At 55.6% G+C, this 20,666-nt stretch overlaps 2 protein-coding genes across 5 annotated transcripts in view; one reads left to right on the forward strand and one right to left on the reverse strand.

The window, feature by feature from the left end:
- Positions 1-2,005: 2,005 nt before the first annotated feature.
- Positions 2,006-5,238, forward strand: P2RX2 (purinergic receptor P2X 2). 2 transcript variants are annotated; one of them, XM_006745739.3, is made up of 11 exons: positions 2,006-2,199; positions 2,307-2,442; positions 2,534-2,605; positions 2,706-2,781; positions 2,852-2,948; positions 3,104-3,184; positions 3,293-3,431; positions 3,822-3,952; positions 4,125-4,215; positions 4,353-4,418; positions 4,528-5,238. In XM_006745739.3, exons 1-11 carry the CDS (start codon positions 2,024-2,026, stop codon positions 4,876-4,878), a joined length of 1,416 nt encoding a protein of 471 aa, XP_006745802.1. In that variant the 5' UTR covers positions 2,006-2,023; the 3' UTR covers positions 4,879-5,238. The 2 variants fall into 2 exon arrangements, with proteins under 2 accessions (XP_006745802.1, XP_030897707.1); XM_031041847.2 differs by lacking the exons at positions 2,534-2,605; positions 2,706-2,781 and having other exon boundaries at positions 2,006-2,131.
- A 1,476-nt stretch (positions 5,239-6,714) lies between these two features.
- Positions 6,715-20,666, reverse strand: part of POLE (DNA polymerase epsilon, catalytic subunit) — a 47,351-nt gene continuing 33,399 nt past the window's right edge. For all 3 annotated transcript variants that reach the window (XM_081802496.1, XM_006745733.3, XM_081802495.1), the window contains 12 exons: positions 20,376-20,596; positions 19,872-20,076; positions 19,268-19,441; positions 18,207-18,332; positions 16,693-16,825; positions 15,148-15,322; positions 14,708-14,836; positions 14,408-14,601; positions 9,514-9,714; positions 9,074-9,199; positions 8,326-8,415; positions 6,715-8,204 (listed from right to left, as the gene is read on the reverse strand). In XM_081802496.1, the coding sequence (XP_081658622.1) occupies positions 8,091-8,204; positions 8,326-8,415; positions 9,074-9,199; positions 9,514-9,714; positions 14,408-14,601; positions 14,708-14,836; positions 15,148-15,322; positions 16,693-16,825; positions 18,207-18,332; positions 19,268-19,441; positions 19,872-20,076; positions 20,376-20,596 (1,888 nt within the window). In that variant the 3' untranslated portion in view covers positions 6,715-8,090. The remainder of the gene's footprint in view (positions 8,205-8,325; positions 8,416-9,073; positions 9,200-9,513; positions 9,715-14,407; positions 14,602-14,707; positions 14,837-15,147; positions 15,323-16,692; positions 16,826-18,206; positions 18,333-19,267; positions 19,442-19,871; positions 20,077-20,375; positions 20,597-20,666) is intronic.

Here is a 20,666-nt window from a genome sequence, read left to right on the forward strand (position 1 = left end):
TGGGCTCGATCCCAGGACTCTGGGATCATGACCTAAGCCGAAGGCAGATGCTTAACAACTGAGCCACCCAGGCGCCCCTAAATAGACATTTATCCAAACAAGTTATACCACTTCCCCCACTAGAATGGCAATGAGTAAATGAGCTGAAACTAACAAATCTTGGCCGGGATGCGCAGAGATTAGAACCCTCATACACTGCTGATTGGAATGAAAGTGGTTCAGCTGCTTGGAAAACCGTATAGGGATTTCCCAAAAAGTGAAACACAGGGGCGCCTGGGTGACTCAGTCGGTTAAGCAGCTGCCTTCACCTCGGGTCGTGATCCCAGGGTCCTGGGATCGAGCCCTGCATCGGGCTCCCTGCTTGGCAGAGAGCCTGCTTCTCCCTCTCCCTCTGTCTGCCGCTCTGCCTACTTGTGCTCTCTCTCTCTGTTAAATAAATAAATAAAAATCTTAAAAAAAAAAAAGTGAAACACAGAATTACCATGTGACCCAGAAACTCCACTCCTATATACCCAAAGAATTTTAAACAGGTGTTCAAACTAATACTTGTACACAAACATTCATAACAGCACTAGTCACAAGAGCCAAACGGTAGAAACACCCAAACGTCTATCCAAAGATGAGTAGATAAATTGTGGAATAATCACTCACAGGAATAGTCTTCTTCCATAAAACGTAATTAGGTATCGATACATGCTACAACCTGGATGGATCTTGGAAACATTATGCCTAGTGATAGAAGGCAGACACAAAACGAAAAATATTGTATGATTCCATTATATGAAATATCCAAAAGAGATAAATCCACAGAAAGGAGATTGGTGGGAGGAGGAGAAAACAGGGAGTTTATTTGGGGATGATAAGAATGTTTTGGAAGTAGATAATGGTGGTTGCACAACGCTCTGTTTAATTGTTCATTAAACAGTCTGTTCATTAAAATGGTTAATTAGATGCTAAGTGAATTTTACCTAAATAAAGGTGTAAGAAATTTATCATTTTGTGAAATACTATGATGTCTGGGATTTGCTCCAAAATAATGAAATGGGGTGTAGATATAAAAAGTCTAAAGGAAGGGGCGCCTGGGTGGCTCAGTCGGTTAAGCGACTGCCTTCAGCTCAGGTCAGGAACCTGGAGTCCCGGGATCGAGTCCCACATCCGGCTCCCTGATCGGCAGGGAGTCTGCTTCTACCTCTGCCCCTCCCCGCCTCATGCTCTGTCTCTCTCTCTCAAATAAATAAATAATCTTTAAAAAAAAAAAAAAGTCTTACGGAAAAATACAACTTTGGTTTGCAAAGAAAACAGAAATGGATTGGAAGTGGATAAAAGCAGAGTTGGGAGCCCTAGCTGAAGTCCAGGACAGACGCGAGGGCTGGGCGATCGGGCGGAGGAGGGGGCTCGAGCTGAGTGGCTCCGAGCGCGTCCCTAGACCCAGCAAAGGGGCTGTTTGGGCAAAGCAAGGGCCCCAGGGTTTGCGTGAACCCGGCCGGGAGGGTGTCCTTGCTGAGCAGCGGGGCAGGCATCAAGGACTGCCCTTCGGAAATCACCTCCTCGTACACCTTAAACTCACACCATGCACACCACGTTATAAGTCAATTGTATCTCAATAAAGCTGGGAAAACTGTATCAAACAGGGACGGCCGTTAGGGTTGGGCGCGCGCCGCGGTCAGACGCCGCTGGAGACGCGAGGAGATCGGCGGAGCCTGGCCGCGTCCTCCACCCGCATCTCAACCAAGTCCCCCGGTGGCTCTGTATCCTCCCCAGGGACGTGCGGGCCCGGTGCATCCTCGGGCCCTCCGCGGGCGCGGTGGGGCGCAGGCTGCCGCCTCAGCTCTGCCAGCACCTGGCCCATCTGGCGGCACGTGCCAGCTGCGCCCCCGCGCGCTCCAGACCCCGGCCCCGGCGGGGTGGGGGCGGGGCGGGGCGCGCCAGGCCACGCCCCGGGGCGGTGCCGCGGGGCGCCCCTGTCCGCGCCCCTAGTCCGCAGGGTGCGCGCCGCGTCGCGCCCCTGGCGGAGCTCTGGGCCATGGCTGCCGCCGAGCCCAAGCCCCCCGCGAGGGCGGACGCGGCCAGGCTTCTGGCCCGGGGCTGCTGGTCGGCGTTCTGGGACTACGAGACGCCCAAGGTGATCGTGGTGAAGAACCGGCGCCTGGGCGTCGTGTACCGCGCGGTGCAGCTGCTCATCCTGCTCTACTTCGTGTGGTGGGTGCGGCTGGGCCGGGGGCGCGGGGGCGCCGGGGCCCGGAGCCACGGGGAGCGGCGGGGGAGGGTCCCGGGTCGCCTCCAGAGCGGCCCTGCCCGTCCCGCAGGTACGTGTTCATCGTGCAGAAGAGTTACCAGGACAGCGAGACGGGCCCCGAGAGCTCCGTCATCACCAAGGTCAAGGGCATCACCTTCTCCGAACACAAAGTGTGGGACGTGGAGGAGTACGTGAAGCCCCCCGAGGTGCGCCTGCCCGCCCCGCGCGCCCCCGGGAAGGAGCGAGGGGTGTCTGCGCTGCCCGCCTTGGCCGACCGTCCCCTCTTTCTGAGCCCAGGGAGGCAGCGTGTTCAGCATCATCACCAGGATTGAGGTCACACCCTCCCAGACCCTCGGAACCTGCCCAGAGGTGAGGCCAGGTGGAGGGCAGAGCTGGGGCGGAGGGAGGGGACCCAGCTGTGCCTGCCCCAGAAGGTGTGGGGCTTCTGACCAAGCCGGTTCCTCCCTAGAGTATGAGGGTCAGCAACGCCACCTGTGACTCAGACAAGGACTGCGTGGCCGGGCAGCTGGACATGCTGGGAAACGGTCAGTGCACGCCAGCCGGGGGTGGGACGGGACTGCGCTCCTCGCCCCCTGAGCGCACGTCTGCCCGCAGGCCTGCGGACCGGGCGCTGCGTGCCCTACTACCAAGGCTCAGCCAAGACCTGCGAGGTGTCGGGCTGGTGCCCGGTGGAAGATGGGGCCTCTGTCAGGTGTGCTCCCCCGGTGACCCCACCTACCTGGGCCCCCGCTGACATCCCAGCACGACTGTTTCCCTCCTTTCTCTCCTCACTGAGCAGAGCTGGGATGTGCTGGGGAGGGGGACTGGGGCGGGAAGACTAAACACATCCAGTCTGTGCCTCCTCAGCCAATTTCTCGGCAAGATGGCCCCAAATTTCACCATCCTCATCAAGAACAGCATCCACTACCCTAAATTCCAGTTCTCCAAGTAAGAGCCGCTAGGGTATGGTGACAGTGAGCTAGGGATGGGAGCTACCTCCAGGGAGCATGCTGTTGGTGGCTACAGAGCACTGACGTTGCTGGGCCCTGTCCGCAGGGGCAACATAGAGCACCGGAAGGACGGCTACCTGAAACGCTGCACGTTTGACGAGGTCTCTGACCTCTACTGTCCCATTTTCAAGCTGGGCTTCATTGTGGAACAGGCAGGGGAGAACTTCACAGAGCTGGCACATACGGTGAGGGGGCAGCCGAGGGACAGTGGGGGAGTCAGCTCTCCTTTCAGATGCTGGCCCCTACTTGCAGACGAAGGGTCTGCCAACCCCCTTTGCAGTCTTGGCCAACCCTGGCCCTCTTCAGGCAGATGAAGGAGAAACACGATCGGCCAACCCATCTGGGCATGCATGGCTCCTGCTAAATTATTAACTCCTGGTCACACAGCTGGCCACCAGTGTCCCCTCATGCTTCAGAAGCAGGGCACTCCCCAAGCACCCCAGCTCTCAGCCCGGAGCTGTCCCAGGTGCCCCGAGATGAGCACCCCATATGCAGTCTCAGGGCAGGACCCCACGGCCCTCGAGGGTCCTCTGTGTGCCCTCCCTGACACCCATCTCTGCGCCTACTCCGGGCAGGGTGGCGTCATTGGGGTCATCATCAACTGGGACTGTGACCTGGACCTGTCAGCGTCAAAGTGCAATCCCAAGTACTCCTTCCGGAGGCTTGACCCCAAGCACGTCCCAGCCTCATCTGGTTACAACTTCAGGTACCTTGGCCTTGGGATGCCTGGGTTCTCGTCTGCCCTGGCTGTGGGGGCTCCAAAACGACAGGGCAGGCACTCAAAAGTTCAAGGGCCCCGGGGTTGGTGGAGTTTTGGAGCGTCCCATCTTGGGTGATGGGTGAGCACCCACCACCACGCTCCAGTCATTCTTACCCAGGTTTGCCAAATACTACAAGATAAACAGCAGCACCACCCGCACACTCATCAAGGCCTATGGGATCCGCATTGACGTCATCGTGCATGGACAGGTAAACCAGCCTGCTCTGCCTACCAAGGATTCAGGCAGGCCCAGGGCTGGGCTGGCACAGCCCCACCTCCCCCACCCTCCCTTGAGCCCCACTTGCCCCAGGCCCGGCAACCATCTAAGGCCGCCTCCCCTCCCAAGGCAGGGAAGTTCAGCCTGATTCCCACCATCATTAATCTGGCCACAGCACTGACCTCCATTGGGGTGGTAAGGAAATGCATGCTGGGCACTGGGCGGGGGGGGGGGGGGTCCTTGGTAGTGGGAGCGGGAGGGGTGGTGTCTTCTAGGCCCTTACATGTGGGTCTTGCCGGCCCAGGGCTCCTTCCTGTGTGACTGGATCTTGCTGACATTTATGAACAAAAACAAGGTGTACAGCCATAAGAAATTTGACAAGGTGTGCACGCCGAGACGCTCCCCTGGTAGCTGGCCTGTGACTCTGGCTCTTGTGTTGGGCCAGGCCCCTCCCCCACCCCATCCCTGCTCTGCAGACCCAGGCCAGGCAGGCCAAGCTCTGGCTGCCCCGCCCCCATGGCTTTGCCCCACCTCTGCCCCATCCGAGCAGATGGTGGACCCTCCTGAGCAGACTGCAGAACCAGAGCTGTCCACCTCCGAACCTTCCCGGCAGGACTCCACACTCACAGACCCCCGAGGCTTGGCCCAGCTCTGAGCCCACCACACACCTTCCATCATGTTGTCTCAAAGGCTCTGCCTGGTAGGGCCCTTAAGTCTGTGGTCCCAAGAGACCGAGCCCCAGCTCCCCTGGCAGCCCACGGACACCTGCACAGTGCACCTGGGACCCTGCCCTCGCACCTCAACACTGTGAGAACCTGGGAACCACAAGACCCCCGTGCAACCGGGCAATGGGCCGACACAAAGTGGGTGGCACCCTGACCCTGGCTGGCCCCCCAACTTCCCCCAGGTCTGAAGGGAGGGAGGGGCAGATTCCTGCCTCCTCCCCAGCGTCTCACCCCTCCCCGCCCACACCCCTTGCTTGCTTCATAGCAAGAAACCACATATCCAGAATCCAATAAACGTGTGACCAGAACCTCTGGCCTCATTTTTCAGGAAAAGCATCTGGAGGCCCTGAAGACAAACATGTAGGAGGGTCCTTGCATGTGGGAGCTATGGGCGCCCTTGGTCCTGTCTCCCCTCTAACCAGCCTGGGTGCGGAGTTTGCACAGGCATGTCTACCCCCATGTCCAGCCAGGTCATGGTGACATCTGACCAGGGGGGCCATGGGGGTGGGCAGAGACTGACAGTGCATGAGGAACTCAACTTGTCCCAGCACCTGCCCTGCAGTTAGCTTGCTTACCAGCTTCCTGGGGGTGGGGGTGTCACCCCAAACCTAAGCCTCAAAATATGGGACAGGATGGGGACTCTGGAGAAGCGGAGCCAGAGGGCAGGTGAGGAGAGTCGTACTAAGGAAAACACTGGCTCTTGCTCCAAACCTGTGCGAGCATCCCAGCCCCCACTTACAACAGGGTGGGCAGGGCAGGAATTCGGTGCTGGGGATGGGGATGGACAGGGCAGGGCCAGGTTAGGAGGTGCACAGGCCGGCACCAGCAGGTCAGGCCTGCAGATAATTGGCTAGCACGCCCAGAGATGCCACACTGGTCATTACATCCAGCGACTCCGCCTGGTGCCTGTCTGGCCAGGCCCCCCCCTTGAGGGGTTGCCAGAACTTGGCTGGACAGTGGTTTCCCTAGCAATGGGGATGGCGAACACAGGTCTGAGGCAGCACGGGCATGCTTTGCACAGATCACCTTGGCTAGGATCCCACCACTTCCAAGGTCCAGTGAGGGCTCAGACCCTGCCCAACTCCCGAGTCCCCAAGTCCAAGTGACACTGGCAGGTGGCCAGAGCTGGCCCTCCCACCTGCCCACACCCACCTAGGCCAGCAATAACACACACCTGAGAAGCCCCCACCCAGCCCCCTCTGCAGACCCTCCCATTCCTGGGGTGAGGACCCCACTGTCACCGAAGGGCCTGCAACATCCTAGATGCCTGGCTTGCTGACATCCAGCTCTAGTTTTGGAGAAACTGGCTTTTCCAGTTGGGGCTGGACTGCAGCTCAAGGACCATGGCCAGGGGTTCAGGTTTCCCATTCCCAAGCAGGAGAGTGACCCTGGGGCCCTCAGCTGCCCCAAATGCCCCAGGCCCTAAGCTGGCCTCTGCAGGAGCCACCCTGCTGCAGGGACTGGGGGTGGGGGTGGGTGTGCAGGCCCTCAGCCTCACCCCACCCCCCTCTGGGACTTCTCCAGCTCCACTTCCAGGAAGCCTGGTCAGCCCCCTCCTCCCCCACCCAGCCCTAATTTGATTTGATCTCCATCTGGGGGCTGATGCAGGCTCTAACCACCTTCCAGCCAGTGTTGGGTTTCTCGTGGCCACGGGGCCTAGACACACCCAAATTTCAGTACCCAGGGGCCAACGCACCCAGCTGGACCGATGTTAGCTACTCCTCCTTCCATCTGTGTAGAGACTGAGACACCTCGCACATACACACTTAAAAATCTCAAAAAATGTAAAATTCAAAGAATAAAATGAAGTTCACAGTATAATACTGAGAAGTTAGGCAACAAGGATGAATTTAAGCCAGGCTCCAGAGCCCACAGCGGCGGACAGGGCTTCCCCTGAGGCTGCCCATTTGGGGTCTGCTGTCGCCTTACCAACTCTGCCGTTCTTTTTCTGCTTCCAGTCCCATTTAGTTAGAAACCAAGTGTGGAGTCGGTCTTCTGGGGCTGCCAACAGAACAGCGGAAGCAGCTGCTCAGCAGTTTTCCCGAGATTACTGAAAGGCAGGCCCCCCACGGCCTGGGCCTCTCCCCTTGCCCAGCCCAACCTGCAGGGAGAGCTAAGGGCCAGGCCCCACCTCTCTGGCCTCACCCAGCTCCGAATACACTGGTGGCAGGCATCCAGCGTTAAGGAGGCCACAGCTCTAACCAGCTCTGCCATGGGCAGGTGAGGGCAGCAGGCCCAGGGCTTGCATGCCCCGCTTGGCCTTTGGAGGTCGGGCAGGCCCCACCAGGGTCAGAAGGCTTGGACCAATCCCTGACACTGAGCAGCCAGAACAGAACCACGCAACCCCAACAAAGCTGCTGATGCTGTTTCTGTCTCTCCCCAAGACGTAGACCCCTCCGAACCGAAGGGAAAAACCTAAAACCTTGCACATGAAGAAATGTTTTCCTCAAACCCAGGCACAAGACACGACGTGAGAGTCTGACAGATGGTGTGCACTGTCCCTCCCCTGGGCCTCGGGCTCCCCGCCACTGAGACCAGCACATGTACCCGGGGGGGGCTCCTCACAGCACAGGTGGGTCAGCGGGCAGGGGCGCCACACCCCGGATTCCAGTCTCGCTGCTGCAGACAGGAGGACTGTTGTCATGGGAGCCCCCACCCCTGCAGACCCTACTCTGACCAAGAAGTTTCCAGACAAGAAGCCCAAGTCCCGGGAACTCATTGTGTGAAAGACGCCCAGGTCCCCACGGGGTTCAGCTCTGGATTCCCTGGAAATGGTCCAAATCCTGCTGGTGTCAAGCTATCGGACGTGTTCTCTGTGGTAACAAGTGATCAAAAACCAGGGGCGCAAACTCCCACTAGGCTACCCTCAGGAACTCTGCCCAGAGACCCCCCTGAGCAGCAGGGAGGGCTGTTTAGTCAGCAAAACACAGTCCTGGGGCCCCTCCCTGGGAACACTGCTCAGGCCCAGAGTGGGCTGCCCTGACCACAGCTGGGGATCCAGGGAACCCAGAGGTAAGTTCTCTCCTGGGCCCCGTGACCGCTCCCCGAAGCTCCCTGAGGCTGGTGTTCCCTGCTGCTCCGTCCTGGACATGGCCACAAGTTTGGGAGGTCAGGGCAGAGAAGGGGGACGCTGCTCAAGTTGCTAATGGCCCAGCTGAGGGTTCTTCTGCAGCAGCCACTCCAGGGTCTCCATGAGGTATGACATGCCATAGTGCTGGGCAATGTTCCGGAAGATTCCAATCTGCTCCATGAAGACCTGCAGAAATGAGAAGTCACAGTGAGACCCGGTTCCAGAGGAGGCCCCAGCGTGTAGGTGTAGAAGCAGATGTGGGCAGACGGGAAAGGGCAGCAGGGCTGGCTGGCTGTGGGAGCCCCACCTTGGTGTGGATGGTGAGGGCAAAGCCCCCCGCACAGCGGCAGTACACGGGCATGTTGGTCTCCTTCACGCCCCGGCACTTCAGGCAGATCTGCAACGAGGAGCAGCCCTGGTCAGGAGTCTCCCCTGCCCAGGCCAGTCGCGGCCAGCAGTGGTCAGCCGCTGAGCACATTCACTCGACCGGCCCTCCCTGCCTTCCACTGCCATGGCCTTCAGCTCAACTATGAATAAAATGCGAGACTCTGCAACAGGATCTATCCAAACATGCCAGGTGCTTCCTAACACCCTCGGTGTGAGCACTGCACCCTTGACTCTTGAGTCCTGGGAGCTCCTCACCCCTGCTCCGTCCTCGGGTCTCCCCACTCCATCACAGCTCCTCAGATCTCTGCTCAGATGTCCCCGCTCAGTGGGAACATCCCTCCATCCAATGCTGAAAACTTCCCTGTCTCTCTCTCCCCCGTCCATTCTCTTTACGCTCACCGTGACTTACACATTGTCTGCTCACGGTCTATCCCCTCTCACTACAATGAAAGATCCGTGAGGCCAGCACCTGGTCCCCGTAGGAACCCCAGAGATGCTGTAAGAATGAGTCAAAAGGACGACGCCTGAACCAAGGGGTGGTCACCTCAGAGGACCAGGTCATGACTTGACAAGTGTGCACACCCGTAGCTTCTCCTGGGTGCCAATCGCTTACCCAGAAGGCCTCTGCCCACTGGAGGGCAGTCCCCAGTGCCAGGCCCACTGCTCACCAGGTCCTGCAGGGTGAAGGCCATCAGTTTCTTCTGCAGGGCTTCCACCAGAGCCATCTCGATGACTGATGTGTCATAGGCAATCTGACAGTTGGAGCAGAGCCACTGAGCCAGCACAGCCCCGTCCTAGGCAGAGGAGGAGGGGGCCCGTCAGTTCTCTGCTCAGCCTCTGCTCAGCCTCCCCCAGGGCTGGGGAGGGACGAGGTGGCGCGAGCAGGGAAGGTGGGGGCTGCTGGCCCACACTGAGGTCACCGCCAGGCGTGTTTACGAGGACACCGCTCTGGTACGCGGCACAGAGTGCCTTTTACATCAGAACTCGCAGGGGGGCTCAAGAGGGGGCGCTGTAGCCCCTCCGTCCTGACTCCGCCGCGAGGACCCAGTGGCCACAAGGACCCGGCGCTGTGAGGGTTAGGATTATCCCTAACTCGGCAGCCGCCCACCTGAGAGAAGGAGGATTCTCTGCACAGGTCCAGGTCCCGGCAGAAGTTACAGCTGCGGCATATGACCTCAGGAAGCACGTAGGAACGACAGGGGTCTCGGAACTGGGCCTCCTCCGAGAACTCGCCCACGTCCACCAGGCGAAGCAGGTCCCGGTTCAACTTGTTCACCTGGTTTGTGATGTTCGTGTCCAGAGACAGAACCTTCAGAGGAAAGAGCCTGCGTCAGGGATGGCTCTCTGGGCTTCCCTGCTCTGTCAGGACTGGAAAAGCCTGTGGGGGACTCTTAAAGCTGTAGCTCCTCAGCATCACCTCACCCTCCCTTTTCCTGCTGGACGTGTCAGAGGAGGGGAGCCGCAGCGTCTACACCAGTGGTTCCTCAGTGTGGGGCCCTCCGCGCAGAGGCCCTGCCCCGATCCCAAGTCTCGTGGTCTCCGTCAGCTCCAGGGGACTCTGGGGCATACTACTGACTCCTTCCTCCTCACTGACGGCAGTCCTAGATCGATGGGACTTGACAATCTCGTTTGTAGGGTGGGTGATTCCAACCCCCAATGGTGGGGGCAGTCCCACGCCAGCCCAGAGAAGCCTCTTCAACCTCCTGCTAGAGCCTGTGCAGCTGGTGCTGGGAGTCTGGCTCTCGTGGTAGGTGCAGAGCCACGATGAGGCATCTGACCCCCGTCCCTGAAGGAGAGGCAAGGACAGGACAGACCTCTTTGGAGACCTCTCCCACACCCAGCTCAGTGCCAAAAGCACCACAGAACCTAACACCACTCAGAAGACATTTTTGAGAGAACTGTTGTTAGTCAAATTTGAAGCCCACCACCCTATCCAGTGAGGCAACCAGGTAAATCTGCAAGTATGTACAATGAGGATCAACAACCTGTTAGGCTTAAAAACATACAGATTACCTATTTCTGATTGAAAAACTGGATTGAATTAAAGAGAAAAAAATGAAAAGATATTTCACTAGTGAATTACTAAATGTTAAGGAAAAAACAATATCTGCATAATATCTTCTAGGAAACACAAAAGGGAAACACATCTAAACTCATTTTATGAGACTAACATCACCCTGATACCAGACAAAGACAGTACGAGAAAACAGCACACCAACAGCCATCATGTGCACTCAAAAATCCCCAATAATATACCAGCAAACCAAACCCACCAATACACACAAAGGATAGCACAACCTGACCAAGTGGGATTTACCCCAGGAATGCAAGGCTGGATCAATATTCAAAAATCAGTGCCATATCCAGATGGCCAACAGACACATGAAAAGATGCTCAACCTCACTCATCACCAGGGAAATGCAAATCAAAACCACAATGAGGTATCACCTCACACCTATCAGAATATTTAAAATAAAAAACACAAGAAATAACAGGTGTTGGTAAGGATGTGGAGTTGATGGAAATGCAAACTGGTGCAGCCATTGTGAAAACAGCATGGAGGTTCCTCAAAAAATTAAAAATAGAGCTACCTTAAGATTCAGTAATTCCACTACTGGATATTTACTTAAAAAAACTAAAACACTAATTGAAAAAGACACATGCACCCCTATATTTACTGTAGCATTATTTACAATAGCCAAATTATGGAAGCAACCCAAGTGTCCACTGACGAATGGATAAAAAAGATGTGATGCAAGATACAAGGTCAATATACAAATATTGGGGGCGCCTGGGTGGCTCAGTTGTTAAGCATCTGCCTTCGGCTCAGGTCATGATCCCAGGGTCCTGGGATCAAGCCCCGCATCGGGGTCCCTGCTCAGTGGGAAGCCTGCTTCTCCCTCTCCCACTCCCCCTGCTTGTGTTCCTGCTCTCGCTATCTGTCAAATAAATAAAATCTTTAAGATATATATATACACAAATATTGTATACATATCTCTATACAGTAGCAGTGAACAACTGGAAACTGAAGTTTAAAAAAGTGCCCTCACAATAGCATCAAACAACCTGAAAGCCTCAGGTGCAAATGTGTGCAATATTTATATGCTGAAAACCCCAAAACACTGATGAAGAAAACCAAAGATGACCCAGATAAAGAGAAAGATACAGTAGTTCATGAATTAAGAGTCTCAGCACTAAGATGTTAATTCTCTCTAAAATAATCTATAGATTAAAATGACTCCAATCAACATCCTAAAAGGATTTTTTTTTCTGGGTAGAAACTGATACGCTGATTCAGAAATTTATATGGAAAGCAAAGGAACTAGATAGAATAAGAGCAATTTAAAAAAAAATAAAGTTGAGGCATTCACACTATCTGGTTTCAAGACTTACTGATAAAGTTACATAAATCGAGACAATGTGGTGCTGGAAAACAGACAATGAGATTGATGGAGATCCAGAAAAAGACCCACACATGTATATGACCAGTTAAGTTTTGAAACAGATACAAAGGCTATTCAATGGAGAAAGAACAATCTTTTCAAATAAACAGTACTGGGATAATTAGACACAATTATGCAGAAATATAAACCTCAATCTGCAACATGCACACTGTATAAAAATTAACTCAAGGGTGCCTAGGTAGCTCAGTCGGTTAAGCCTCCGACTCTTGGTTTTGGCTCAGGTCGTGATCTCATGGGTCGTGGGATCGAGCCACTCCCCCCCACCACAAATTGGGCTCCGTGCTCTGCTTGAAGATTCTCTCCCTCTGCCCCTCCCCCACTCTTAGATATGACATCAAAAGCTCAACCCATTAAAAAAAATCGATAAATTAAAGGGTGTCTGGGTGGCTCAGTCGGTTAAGCTTCCAATTCTTGATTTTGGCTCAGGTCATCATCTCAGGGTTATGCGATCCAGCCCCGCAACGATCCAGCCCCGCAACGATCCAGCCCCGCACTGGGCTCCACGCCCTGCTTAAGATTCTCTCTTCCCCTCCCTCTGCCCCTCCCAAGAAAAAAAAAAACCTGATAGGGGCGCCTGGGTGGCTCAGTCGTTAAACATCTGCCTTCGGCTCAGGTCATGATCCCAGAGTCCTGGGATCGAGCCCCGCATCGGGCTCCCTGCTCAGCGGGAAGCCTGCTTCTCCCTCCCCCACTCCCCCTGCTCATGTTCCCTCTCTCGCTGTGTCTCTGTCAAATAAGTAAATAAAATCTTTAAAAAATAATAAAATAAAATGAAATGAAACTTATGTTCACACAAAAACCTATATAAGAATGTTTATAGCAGGGGCGCCTGGGTGGCTCAGCGGGTGAAGCGTCTGTCTTCAGCTCAGGTTGTGGTCCTGGGATCGAGCCCCATGTTGGGCTCCCTGCTCTCAAGGAAACTGCTTCTCCCTCTCCTCCCTCTCTCTCTCAAATAAAATCTTACAAAAAAAAATGTTTATAGCAACCGTATTAAAAATCCAAAAATAAAAACCCAGATGTACTTCAACCACGGCACAAACAAGAGCGTGGTTCTTCTGCAACAATGGGCTGCCACTCAGCTGTAGAAAGGAACAAAGCATGGAAACGTGCAACACCCAGGGAGAAGCACAGACCCGTTTTGCTGAGCCAAAGAAGCCAGACCTAAATGGCAACATGACCGTGCATGATCCGTGGTTCCAGGCCAGAGACAGCACAGGGTAGCTGACCCGGGGGGTGCCTGTTTGAACCCTGCTGTCAGGGGCTTCAGCACTCTGTGAACGCTCCAACAACTGCACCCCCCAGAGGGATCCTACTGTGTGTGCATTTCAGGAATTACAGGGAGGGAGAAGAGATGGGACAGATCAGCGCAGGCCAAGGTGGGTGCACTGTTCTCGGGATGACAGAATGTTCTGCATCCTGACCTGTGCAGACACGTGACTGTGCGTCTTTGCCAAAACTCACAAGTCACACATGAACAATGGGGAGATCTCACTGTAGGTAAGTTACCCCGGAATTAAAAACAGATGTTGAGGGCGCCTGGGTGGCTCAGTTGGTTAAGCAACTGCCTTCGGCTCAGGTCATGATCCTGGAGTCCCAGGATCGAGTCCCGCATCGGGCTCCCTGCTCGGCGGGGAGCCTGCTTCTCCCTCTGACCCTCCCCCATCTCGTGCTCTCTCTCTCTGTCTCATTCTCTCTCTCAAATAAATAAAATCTTTAAAAAAAACAACAACAGATGTTGACACTGTGAAGTCTACCGCACCGGTCAGACGGCACACTGAACTCCCCCTTCACCGTCAGCAGAGGTCACCTGAGCCTGGAGCACCCTTTCCCTGAAATGCACTAGGCGGGGAGGTAACCTGACGCGCAGCAAAGTGCTCTCTCTGGAAGAGGTGACGCCTGAGTGAGGGCCATCCAGAACACTATCCCATCGATGACTCGGCCTGCCTCGCCCAGAGAGGCATTTAGCAGCGCAGCAAGCTCTCCCCTGCGGCTGCATCTCAGCCCGTTCCTGCGGCAGCTCGTCCCAGGTCCCTCCAGCCACGAGGCTGCGAGCACCCGCCATTTCACTGCTCCGCTCACGCCTCTCACCAGCACCCCTGGATCCTCCCACCCTTTGCATCCTGACCTTCTCCCTAGGCCAGGCCCTGAGGGTCAACGGGGTCTCACCGGGGGCCCCATCTTCCTCACTGGCCCTGCCCTGCTCCTCCGAGCCCACCTGCCCCTCACTGACTTGTCCTCCCCTCACTGAAGCGCAGGCTTCACGACGATGGGGGTCTGTCCTGTCTCCTCCCCTTCTCACCCCAAATGCCTCCCACAGCGGCTGCTCTGAAGGGGCGGCGAGTGATGACGGAGTGGACGAGCATGTACTCCGGACACCCGTGCCTCCCACGCACACGGGCACGAGCGTGCCCACTCCTCACGGACACCCTCCCGCCCCCGCCCCGCGCGCGCGGACGAACCACCACCCTTGGATCCCTCCGGGCCCTGCACACACTAGGGTGGGCACCCATGCCCTGCACGCGCGGGTTGCAGCCTTACCTTGCACACGTACTTGATGAACTCCAGCGCCGGGTTGTTGAGCAGCAGGTGGGAACCCGGGAGCACCGGAAACATGCTGGACAGCTCGGCCGAGTTCCGCGAGCCCGTGACCTTCTTCTGAATCTTCTGAGTGATGGTGAAGAAGCTCTGTGTGAGCTCGTTGGCCACATAGTCTTGCGAGAAGGTGATCATTCCTGGGAGGGCAGAGATGCAGCTGTGTTCCCCCTGTGCCGTGGCAGGGCGCAGAGGGCAGGCCCGGGGGACCCCGGGGACCCCGGGACGTGGAGAGGGCATGCTCACCGGGAAGGGCGCTGGCCGCCGGGGCATCCTGCGACAGCTGGCTGGGCCCCCGGCGTCTCAGCGGCGTGGCCCCCGGGGCGCTGCGCCGCAGCTCTTCCTTCATGCTGTGGTACACGGCCACGACGTACGCTGGGGGAGAGGGGGCCTTGAGGGTCTGCCCACTGCCCGGGCGGGGCCGCGCTCGGCTGGGGAGATCGGGGGCTACAGACCGGGCAGGGACACAGGCCGGCCCGCCGCAGACCCAGAGCCGGACTCCCCACGTGCGCGCACCTTCCAGACGACTCCAGCGGCCGGGCCGGTCCCGGGGGGAGGGGAGGAACGACGAGCGCACACAGCCGCGCCCAGCGGGGAGGCCGAGGCCCCGGGCGGAGGACACTGTGCAAGGAGGGCCTCTCTCGGGGGGGCCGGGGCGACCTCCCACGAGCCGCAGGGCGGCTCACCTGACACGATCATGAGGAAGTAGCTCTGGCACGAGGCTGCCTGTGGCAGGAACTGCACGATGTTCCAGTTGTTTTCCAGCATGTCCTCCACGTCAGGCTCCAGTGCTCCTGCATCCTCCTCCTCCTCCTCCTCCTCCTCCTCCTCCTCCTCTCTGCCCTCTTTTGGGGAGTCTTGCTGTAACACAGACACCACCCCAGCTGTCTTTGCCGGAGAAGCATGCACAGAAGGAGGCGAACAGTCGCCCCACACCTGGCTCGCCTGACCCCTTCTGCCCAGTGTGACGCTCATCCCATCATTCCACGTCCCTGGGCCTGAGAAGATCCCCGCAAGGCGGCTCCGAGGATGAGGTCACTTATGTGCAGAAGCACTCCACATAGGGTGATGGGGATTTGCCTTTTGTTCCTCCAGAGAACTCACTTTAAAATTCTTCAGCACCCCTCCTCCCAGGGAGGGGAGATTCACAAGCAGGCGACCTCAGGTGACTAGTTCTCTTGCCTGAATCCCAGATCTGAGATGGTGACGATTCTGTCAGCCCTACTGCAGATACCGCCTGTGTGACCAGACTCCCCCCTCCGGGGGGCTTTCATCTCAGGAACGTGTCCACCCTGGCAACCCCCATGCCTTTAGAGCAGCAACCACAACAACTGTCTTCTCTCGATCCAGCTACAAGGCCTACACTTTACTCCCCACTGAGGTCTCCACAAACCTCCTGGCAAGGAGGGCGGCCATCTCCCACCCATTCTTAGTACAGAGGGTGGCCCGTCTCCCATCCTCTCAGCACCAAGGGCAGGCTGACCTTGTGCACACCACATGCGCTGGCCAAGCACGGCTCCCCTCACCCCACACTTGCCCTCCTTCCCCATCCATCTTGTAACAGACACATGGCTTCACACCCCTGGGTGCCGCCCATACCCCCAGGTGTCACCTATATCCATTCCACTGGCCCATCCCCTCCACCTTCAAAACCCACCCGAATCCATCTCCCTGACTCCACCCTGCCCTACACCCTCCCCTGGGCCGATGCTAGCCCTGACCTCCCATGGTGTTGTCCACAACATGGGGCCCTAGTGGAAGTCAGGCCCTGACATGTCCCCACTCAGAATCTCTCCATCACTAAAAGCCAAATCTCCAACTCGGCCTTTGGTCCCAAGTGGCCTGGTCCTAGCTGCTCTGTGCTGCACCTGTGACCACTGCCCCAGCCCTGCCCCATCGTCACAGCCGTCTGACACTAGCCCCTGGCCCAGCTCTTCCATCCCCGCTTGCCCGTCCCCTCCTCACGCCTGCACAACCGTCCCATCTAAATCAGCCCCTGCCCCACGGCTGCTCTCTGCCCCTCCCACTGCTGCGGCTGCACGTCCCACACCTGCTCGTCTCCTCTCAGACTCTGTAGGAGCAGGTGCCCTCGGCTGTGCAACCGCAGGATGCGGCCTACAGCCATGCCGGGCACTCAGCCCATGACCACCAAATGTGTGCAGAGGGACAAACAGGGACCCCAAAGTCCTTCCAGATTCCAGCATCAGCTCTCCAAGATGGTTACGCCTTACCTGTCCACAGTGAATACGAGATGGAACGTTGCCTTTGATTCCACCGTAGTTGGAGGGATCCATCCAGAGAAGAAATTCCCAGCACCGAGAGAAAGAAATTGTCAAGGAATGGAAGATCTCTTTAGAATGGATGCTAAAAAGAAGCAAAACAGAAACTGCTTAAGTAAAATCAACAGTTTTTCTCTTTTTCTCCACTTTCCTTTTTATTTTCATACCTGCTTATCGTCCACTTACTTAAAAACAAACTTAAGGTGGATTCAGATTACAACACCCCTCACACTTTCTGGAGAACGAGATAAACACAACACTAAGGAGACTTCTGCACCCACCAGGAGAGCGTGGCAGGAACCAGTGCTGGGGGGACCAGAGAAGCGAGAGCTGCGGAAGACCCCGAGACCTCCCCAAGTGTGCCCTAAGCACGCCACAAAGCATGGAGCAAGCATGTGCAAGACTACAGGAAGCCGGGACAAGGACGACTGAGTGCCTGCTCCCACCACTGTCTGAGAGCCATGTAACTCACGAGGCATCAGGGGCTGTGCTTGCAAGTCTTACTTCAACAGAGGAATAATGAGCTCGACTAAACACAACTCTGGGGGTGCCTGGGTGGCTCAGTCGTTAAGGGTCTGCCTTCGGCTCAGGTCATGATCCCAGGGTCCTGGGATCGAGCCCCGCGTCGGGCTCCCTGCTCCACGGGGAGCCTGCTTCTCTCTCTCCCACTCCCCCTGCTTGTGTTCCCTCTCTCTTGCCTCTCTCTCTGTCAAATAAATAAATAAAATCTTTAAAAAATAAATAAAAAAAAAATAAACCCAGCTCTGATCCTGCCTACAAATCCCAAAAAATGCCCAAAAGGTTCCATTTGTTTCCTAATAGCAAAGCTCTACAATATTTACAGAAGAACGAAATGCAAAAGCATCCAACAGACAAGGCATTCACACGGATTCACAATTGCTGGCATCTAATCCAGTATCACTAGCTCTGCAAAGAAGCAGAGAAATACAACACGGAATCGGGAGAAAAACCTATCAACTGAATACAAATCAGAGCTGACACAAGTGTTATACTGCGCAGAACAGGACACTGAAAAGGTTATTAAACCTGAATTCAATGTAATCACAAAGCTAGGACAAAGAACATGTTGAATAGGCTCTAGGACACGTAAGACCCCACCAGGCTTCCAGCCATGGAAACTCCACTGGATGGGATGAATGGCAGACTACACCCTGCAGGAGATGATGAGCAAGTTTAAAGACACGATGAAGGAAATTACCCAAAAAGAAATATAGACAGAAATAAACAAATCTTTCAAAACAGATGTACCCATAACTTTATATCAGCAAAGATATCTTTCAAAAAAAGAAAGTTAAATAAAGCCTTCTTCGGGATATCCAATGGCAGAAAGAATTCATTATGAACAGATTCGTGCTACAAGCTATTGACAGGAATGTCCCTCAGCAGAAGTTAAATGATATCAAAGAAGAACACGAGCGGAAGCAGAATTCTAGAAATATGAACACCTGCTGGTGATGTACTCCACGTAGGCAATGGCATCTTCAATCCGCCGCTTTTTCGTGCAGAGGATGATGCGGTTGAAGTTGGCATAGATGACAGATGACCCCAAGCGCTTGAACTCGGCGATGAGCCTACAGACCAAGGTTAGAAACACAGGTCACGATGCCACAGAGAAACCACAAGACACCATGAGAAACAAGCGGATATCCTGAACTAAAAAGCTATCCTAAATATGCCTGAAACCCAGAGGCAACAACGAAGGAAGATTTCTGCAAGGCAAAACCCACCAGAAACAAAAACAAAGATAACCACAGACAGGAGAAAGCAACTTGTATCACACAAAAATGGCTAACTTTCACGTAGAAAGAACTCCTATAAATCAATGAGGAAAAAATCAACAAAACTACAGAGAAGCAGGTAAAGGACATGAAAAGAAAGTTCGAAATCATTCATAATGAGGATTGCAAATTACGAGGACACCCAGATAGCATTTTACTGCACCAGGCTGGTACCAGCGTCTGCCGTGTCGGTGGGCTGGGGACACACATTCTCAATCACTGCTGGAGTACATCATCTGTACAACTTCCACGGAGAGTGTTCTGTCACTCTCCATCAGGTTAGCATTTCCTGTCCAGTTATAACATCTATCAAGCCTGCATCAGTGCTGCTTGCTGGAGATTATTCTGCAGATACATTTGCATGACCTTGGGTACAAGGCCGTTCTGGCTTGGTGATCTGTAACAGCCTAAGTTCTGCAGCAGCCTGAGCGCCCATTAGGACACATGCACACATGGGTCTCCAAGGTCCACTCTTAACTAGAGATTAAGAACAGCAAACCCAAGGCATGATGACTTGCGCCAAAAGGAGACAGGCTGTACCACACAGCCTAGCTCTGAAGGACGCTGCACAGACTACGAGAGCAGCTAAGCCTTCCCCAGGACCTTTACCGCCACGGACCATCAGCCCAGAAGTGAGCTGCTGATTCCAGAGTGCTGGCTGACCATCTCTCTGGTTTTGGGGACTGAGGGATCCGCGTGGCCTGGAGCAAGCCCCGGGCAGCACTCACTGCAGAAAGAGCTTCTTCATCATGTTGTGGAGTGTGCGGTGCAGAGCAGGGTCATGGAGCAGCGAGGATGGGGACCGCAGCCAGCGGTAAAAGTGCATCACCTGGTTGTCAGCATAGATGTTGTGGTAGTGTGTGATCTCTTTCACCCAGCCCACCACCATGCTCTTCAGGATCCTGGAAGAAAGGTGCAAAGGGTGTCCCCTTTGTTGCCAGCACCAGCTTCCCCCTGTTCTGTCACCTCTATCACTGTCCAAACCTCACTGCTGGGCCCTCATCTGCACCCTCAGGCCTCCCTCTGCACTCAACACCGACAGCATGCCTCTGGCCACAGGAAGGAAGTCAGAACACAGTGCCCAGAGGGCAGCAAAGCCCAGCGAACGGAGGAAAGAGCCTGGACCCATATGAGTTTCTGGTTCTGCCGCCCACGGAGGGAAGAAGCCCCAGTGACAGTGTCTTAGCTCTTAGTTTTCCAAAACAAGGGCAGAGGATAACAAAGTTTCTCATGTTCCTTCTAGATCCCAAACTCAGCTCTTCTGCCTAGGGAGAGGATGGGACAAAATATAAGGTCAGGGTGATGTTCTCAGGGAGGCAGGTTCCCGGGTACCTAAAGGTGCTGGAGCAGAGCGCTGTCTCGTCGTAGCTGGCCAGGGTGCTGGCGGCCTGATTGCCGGTGATCATGTCCTCCAGGGAGGCCTGCTGGATCACATCGAAGCTGATGCCCACGCTGTCGGCCCCTTCCATGTCATTGATATGGTGGGACTGCAGGATGGTGTTGACGGCCAGGTTCTGGATGTCCAGCTCCACGCACACTGCACACAGGGAAACCACTATTTGTGCCACAAAAACCCTCTTGTGTCTGCAGTCTGACTTCAGCAAGCGCGGTCTCAGAAAACGTACTGCTATCCAGGGCAGCCGACAGATGGTCCCTGAGCAGACTGCAGAGCCCACCCTTGCTCATCCCACAGCCGCGGAGGCTCCCACAGGCTCACCTCCCACACTGGCACAGCAAGCGCTGCGTACCTACCCCTCGGCGTTCCCGCCACCACAGAAAGGCAATAAATGGCAGAAACCCCAGCAGGTGGGCACCCCATGTGCCTTGAGCACCCACCCGTGGAGTAGCAGCCTGGACAGTTGATCTCCACACTGGCCTGGTCATCGAACTCCATGACGAGGCGATTGTCATCAGCCTCCTTGCCACCCAGGTCAGGGCGTGAGGTAGGGGACAGCCAGAGCAGGTGGCTGTGGCGCTGGAGGTGGCGGGCTAAGAAGAGGTCGGAGCCAAAGGTGGAGATGTCCTCAGGCAGATTACCAACGGGGATGTGGAAGTACCTGCACGGCGACACGGGGTCAGCCCCAGGAAGTGGACGAGCAAATGGGGAAGAGGCCAGCAACAAGCACG

This window comes from Leptonychotes weddellii, chromosome 13, assembly GCF_054177405.1.
Source record: "Leptonychotes weddellii isolate Sample4059 chromosome 13, ASM5417740v2, whole genome shotgun sequence".
Taxonomy (NCBI): domain Eukaryota; kingdom Metazoa; phylum Chordata; class Mammalia; order Carnivora; family Phocidae; genus Leptonychotes; species Leptonychotes weddellii.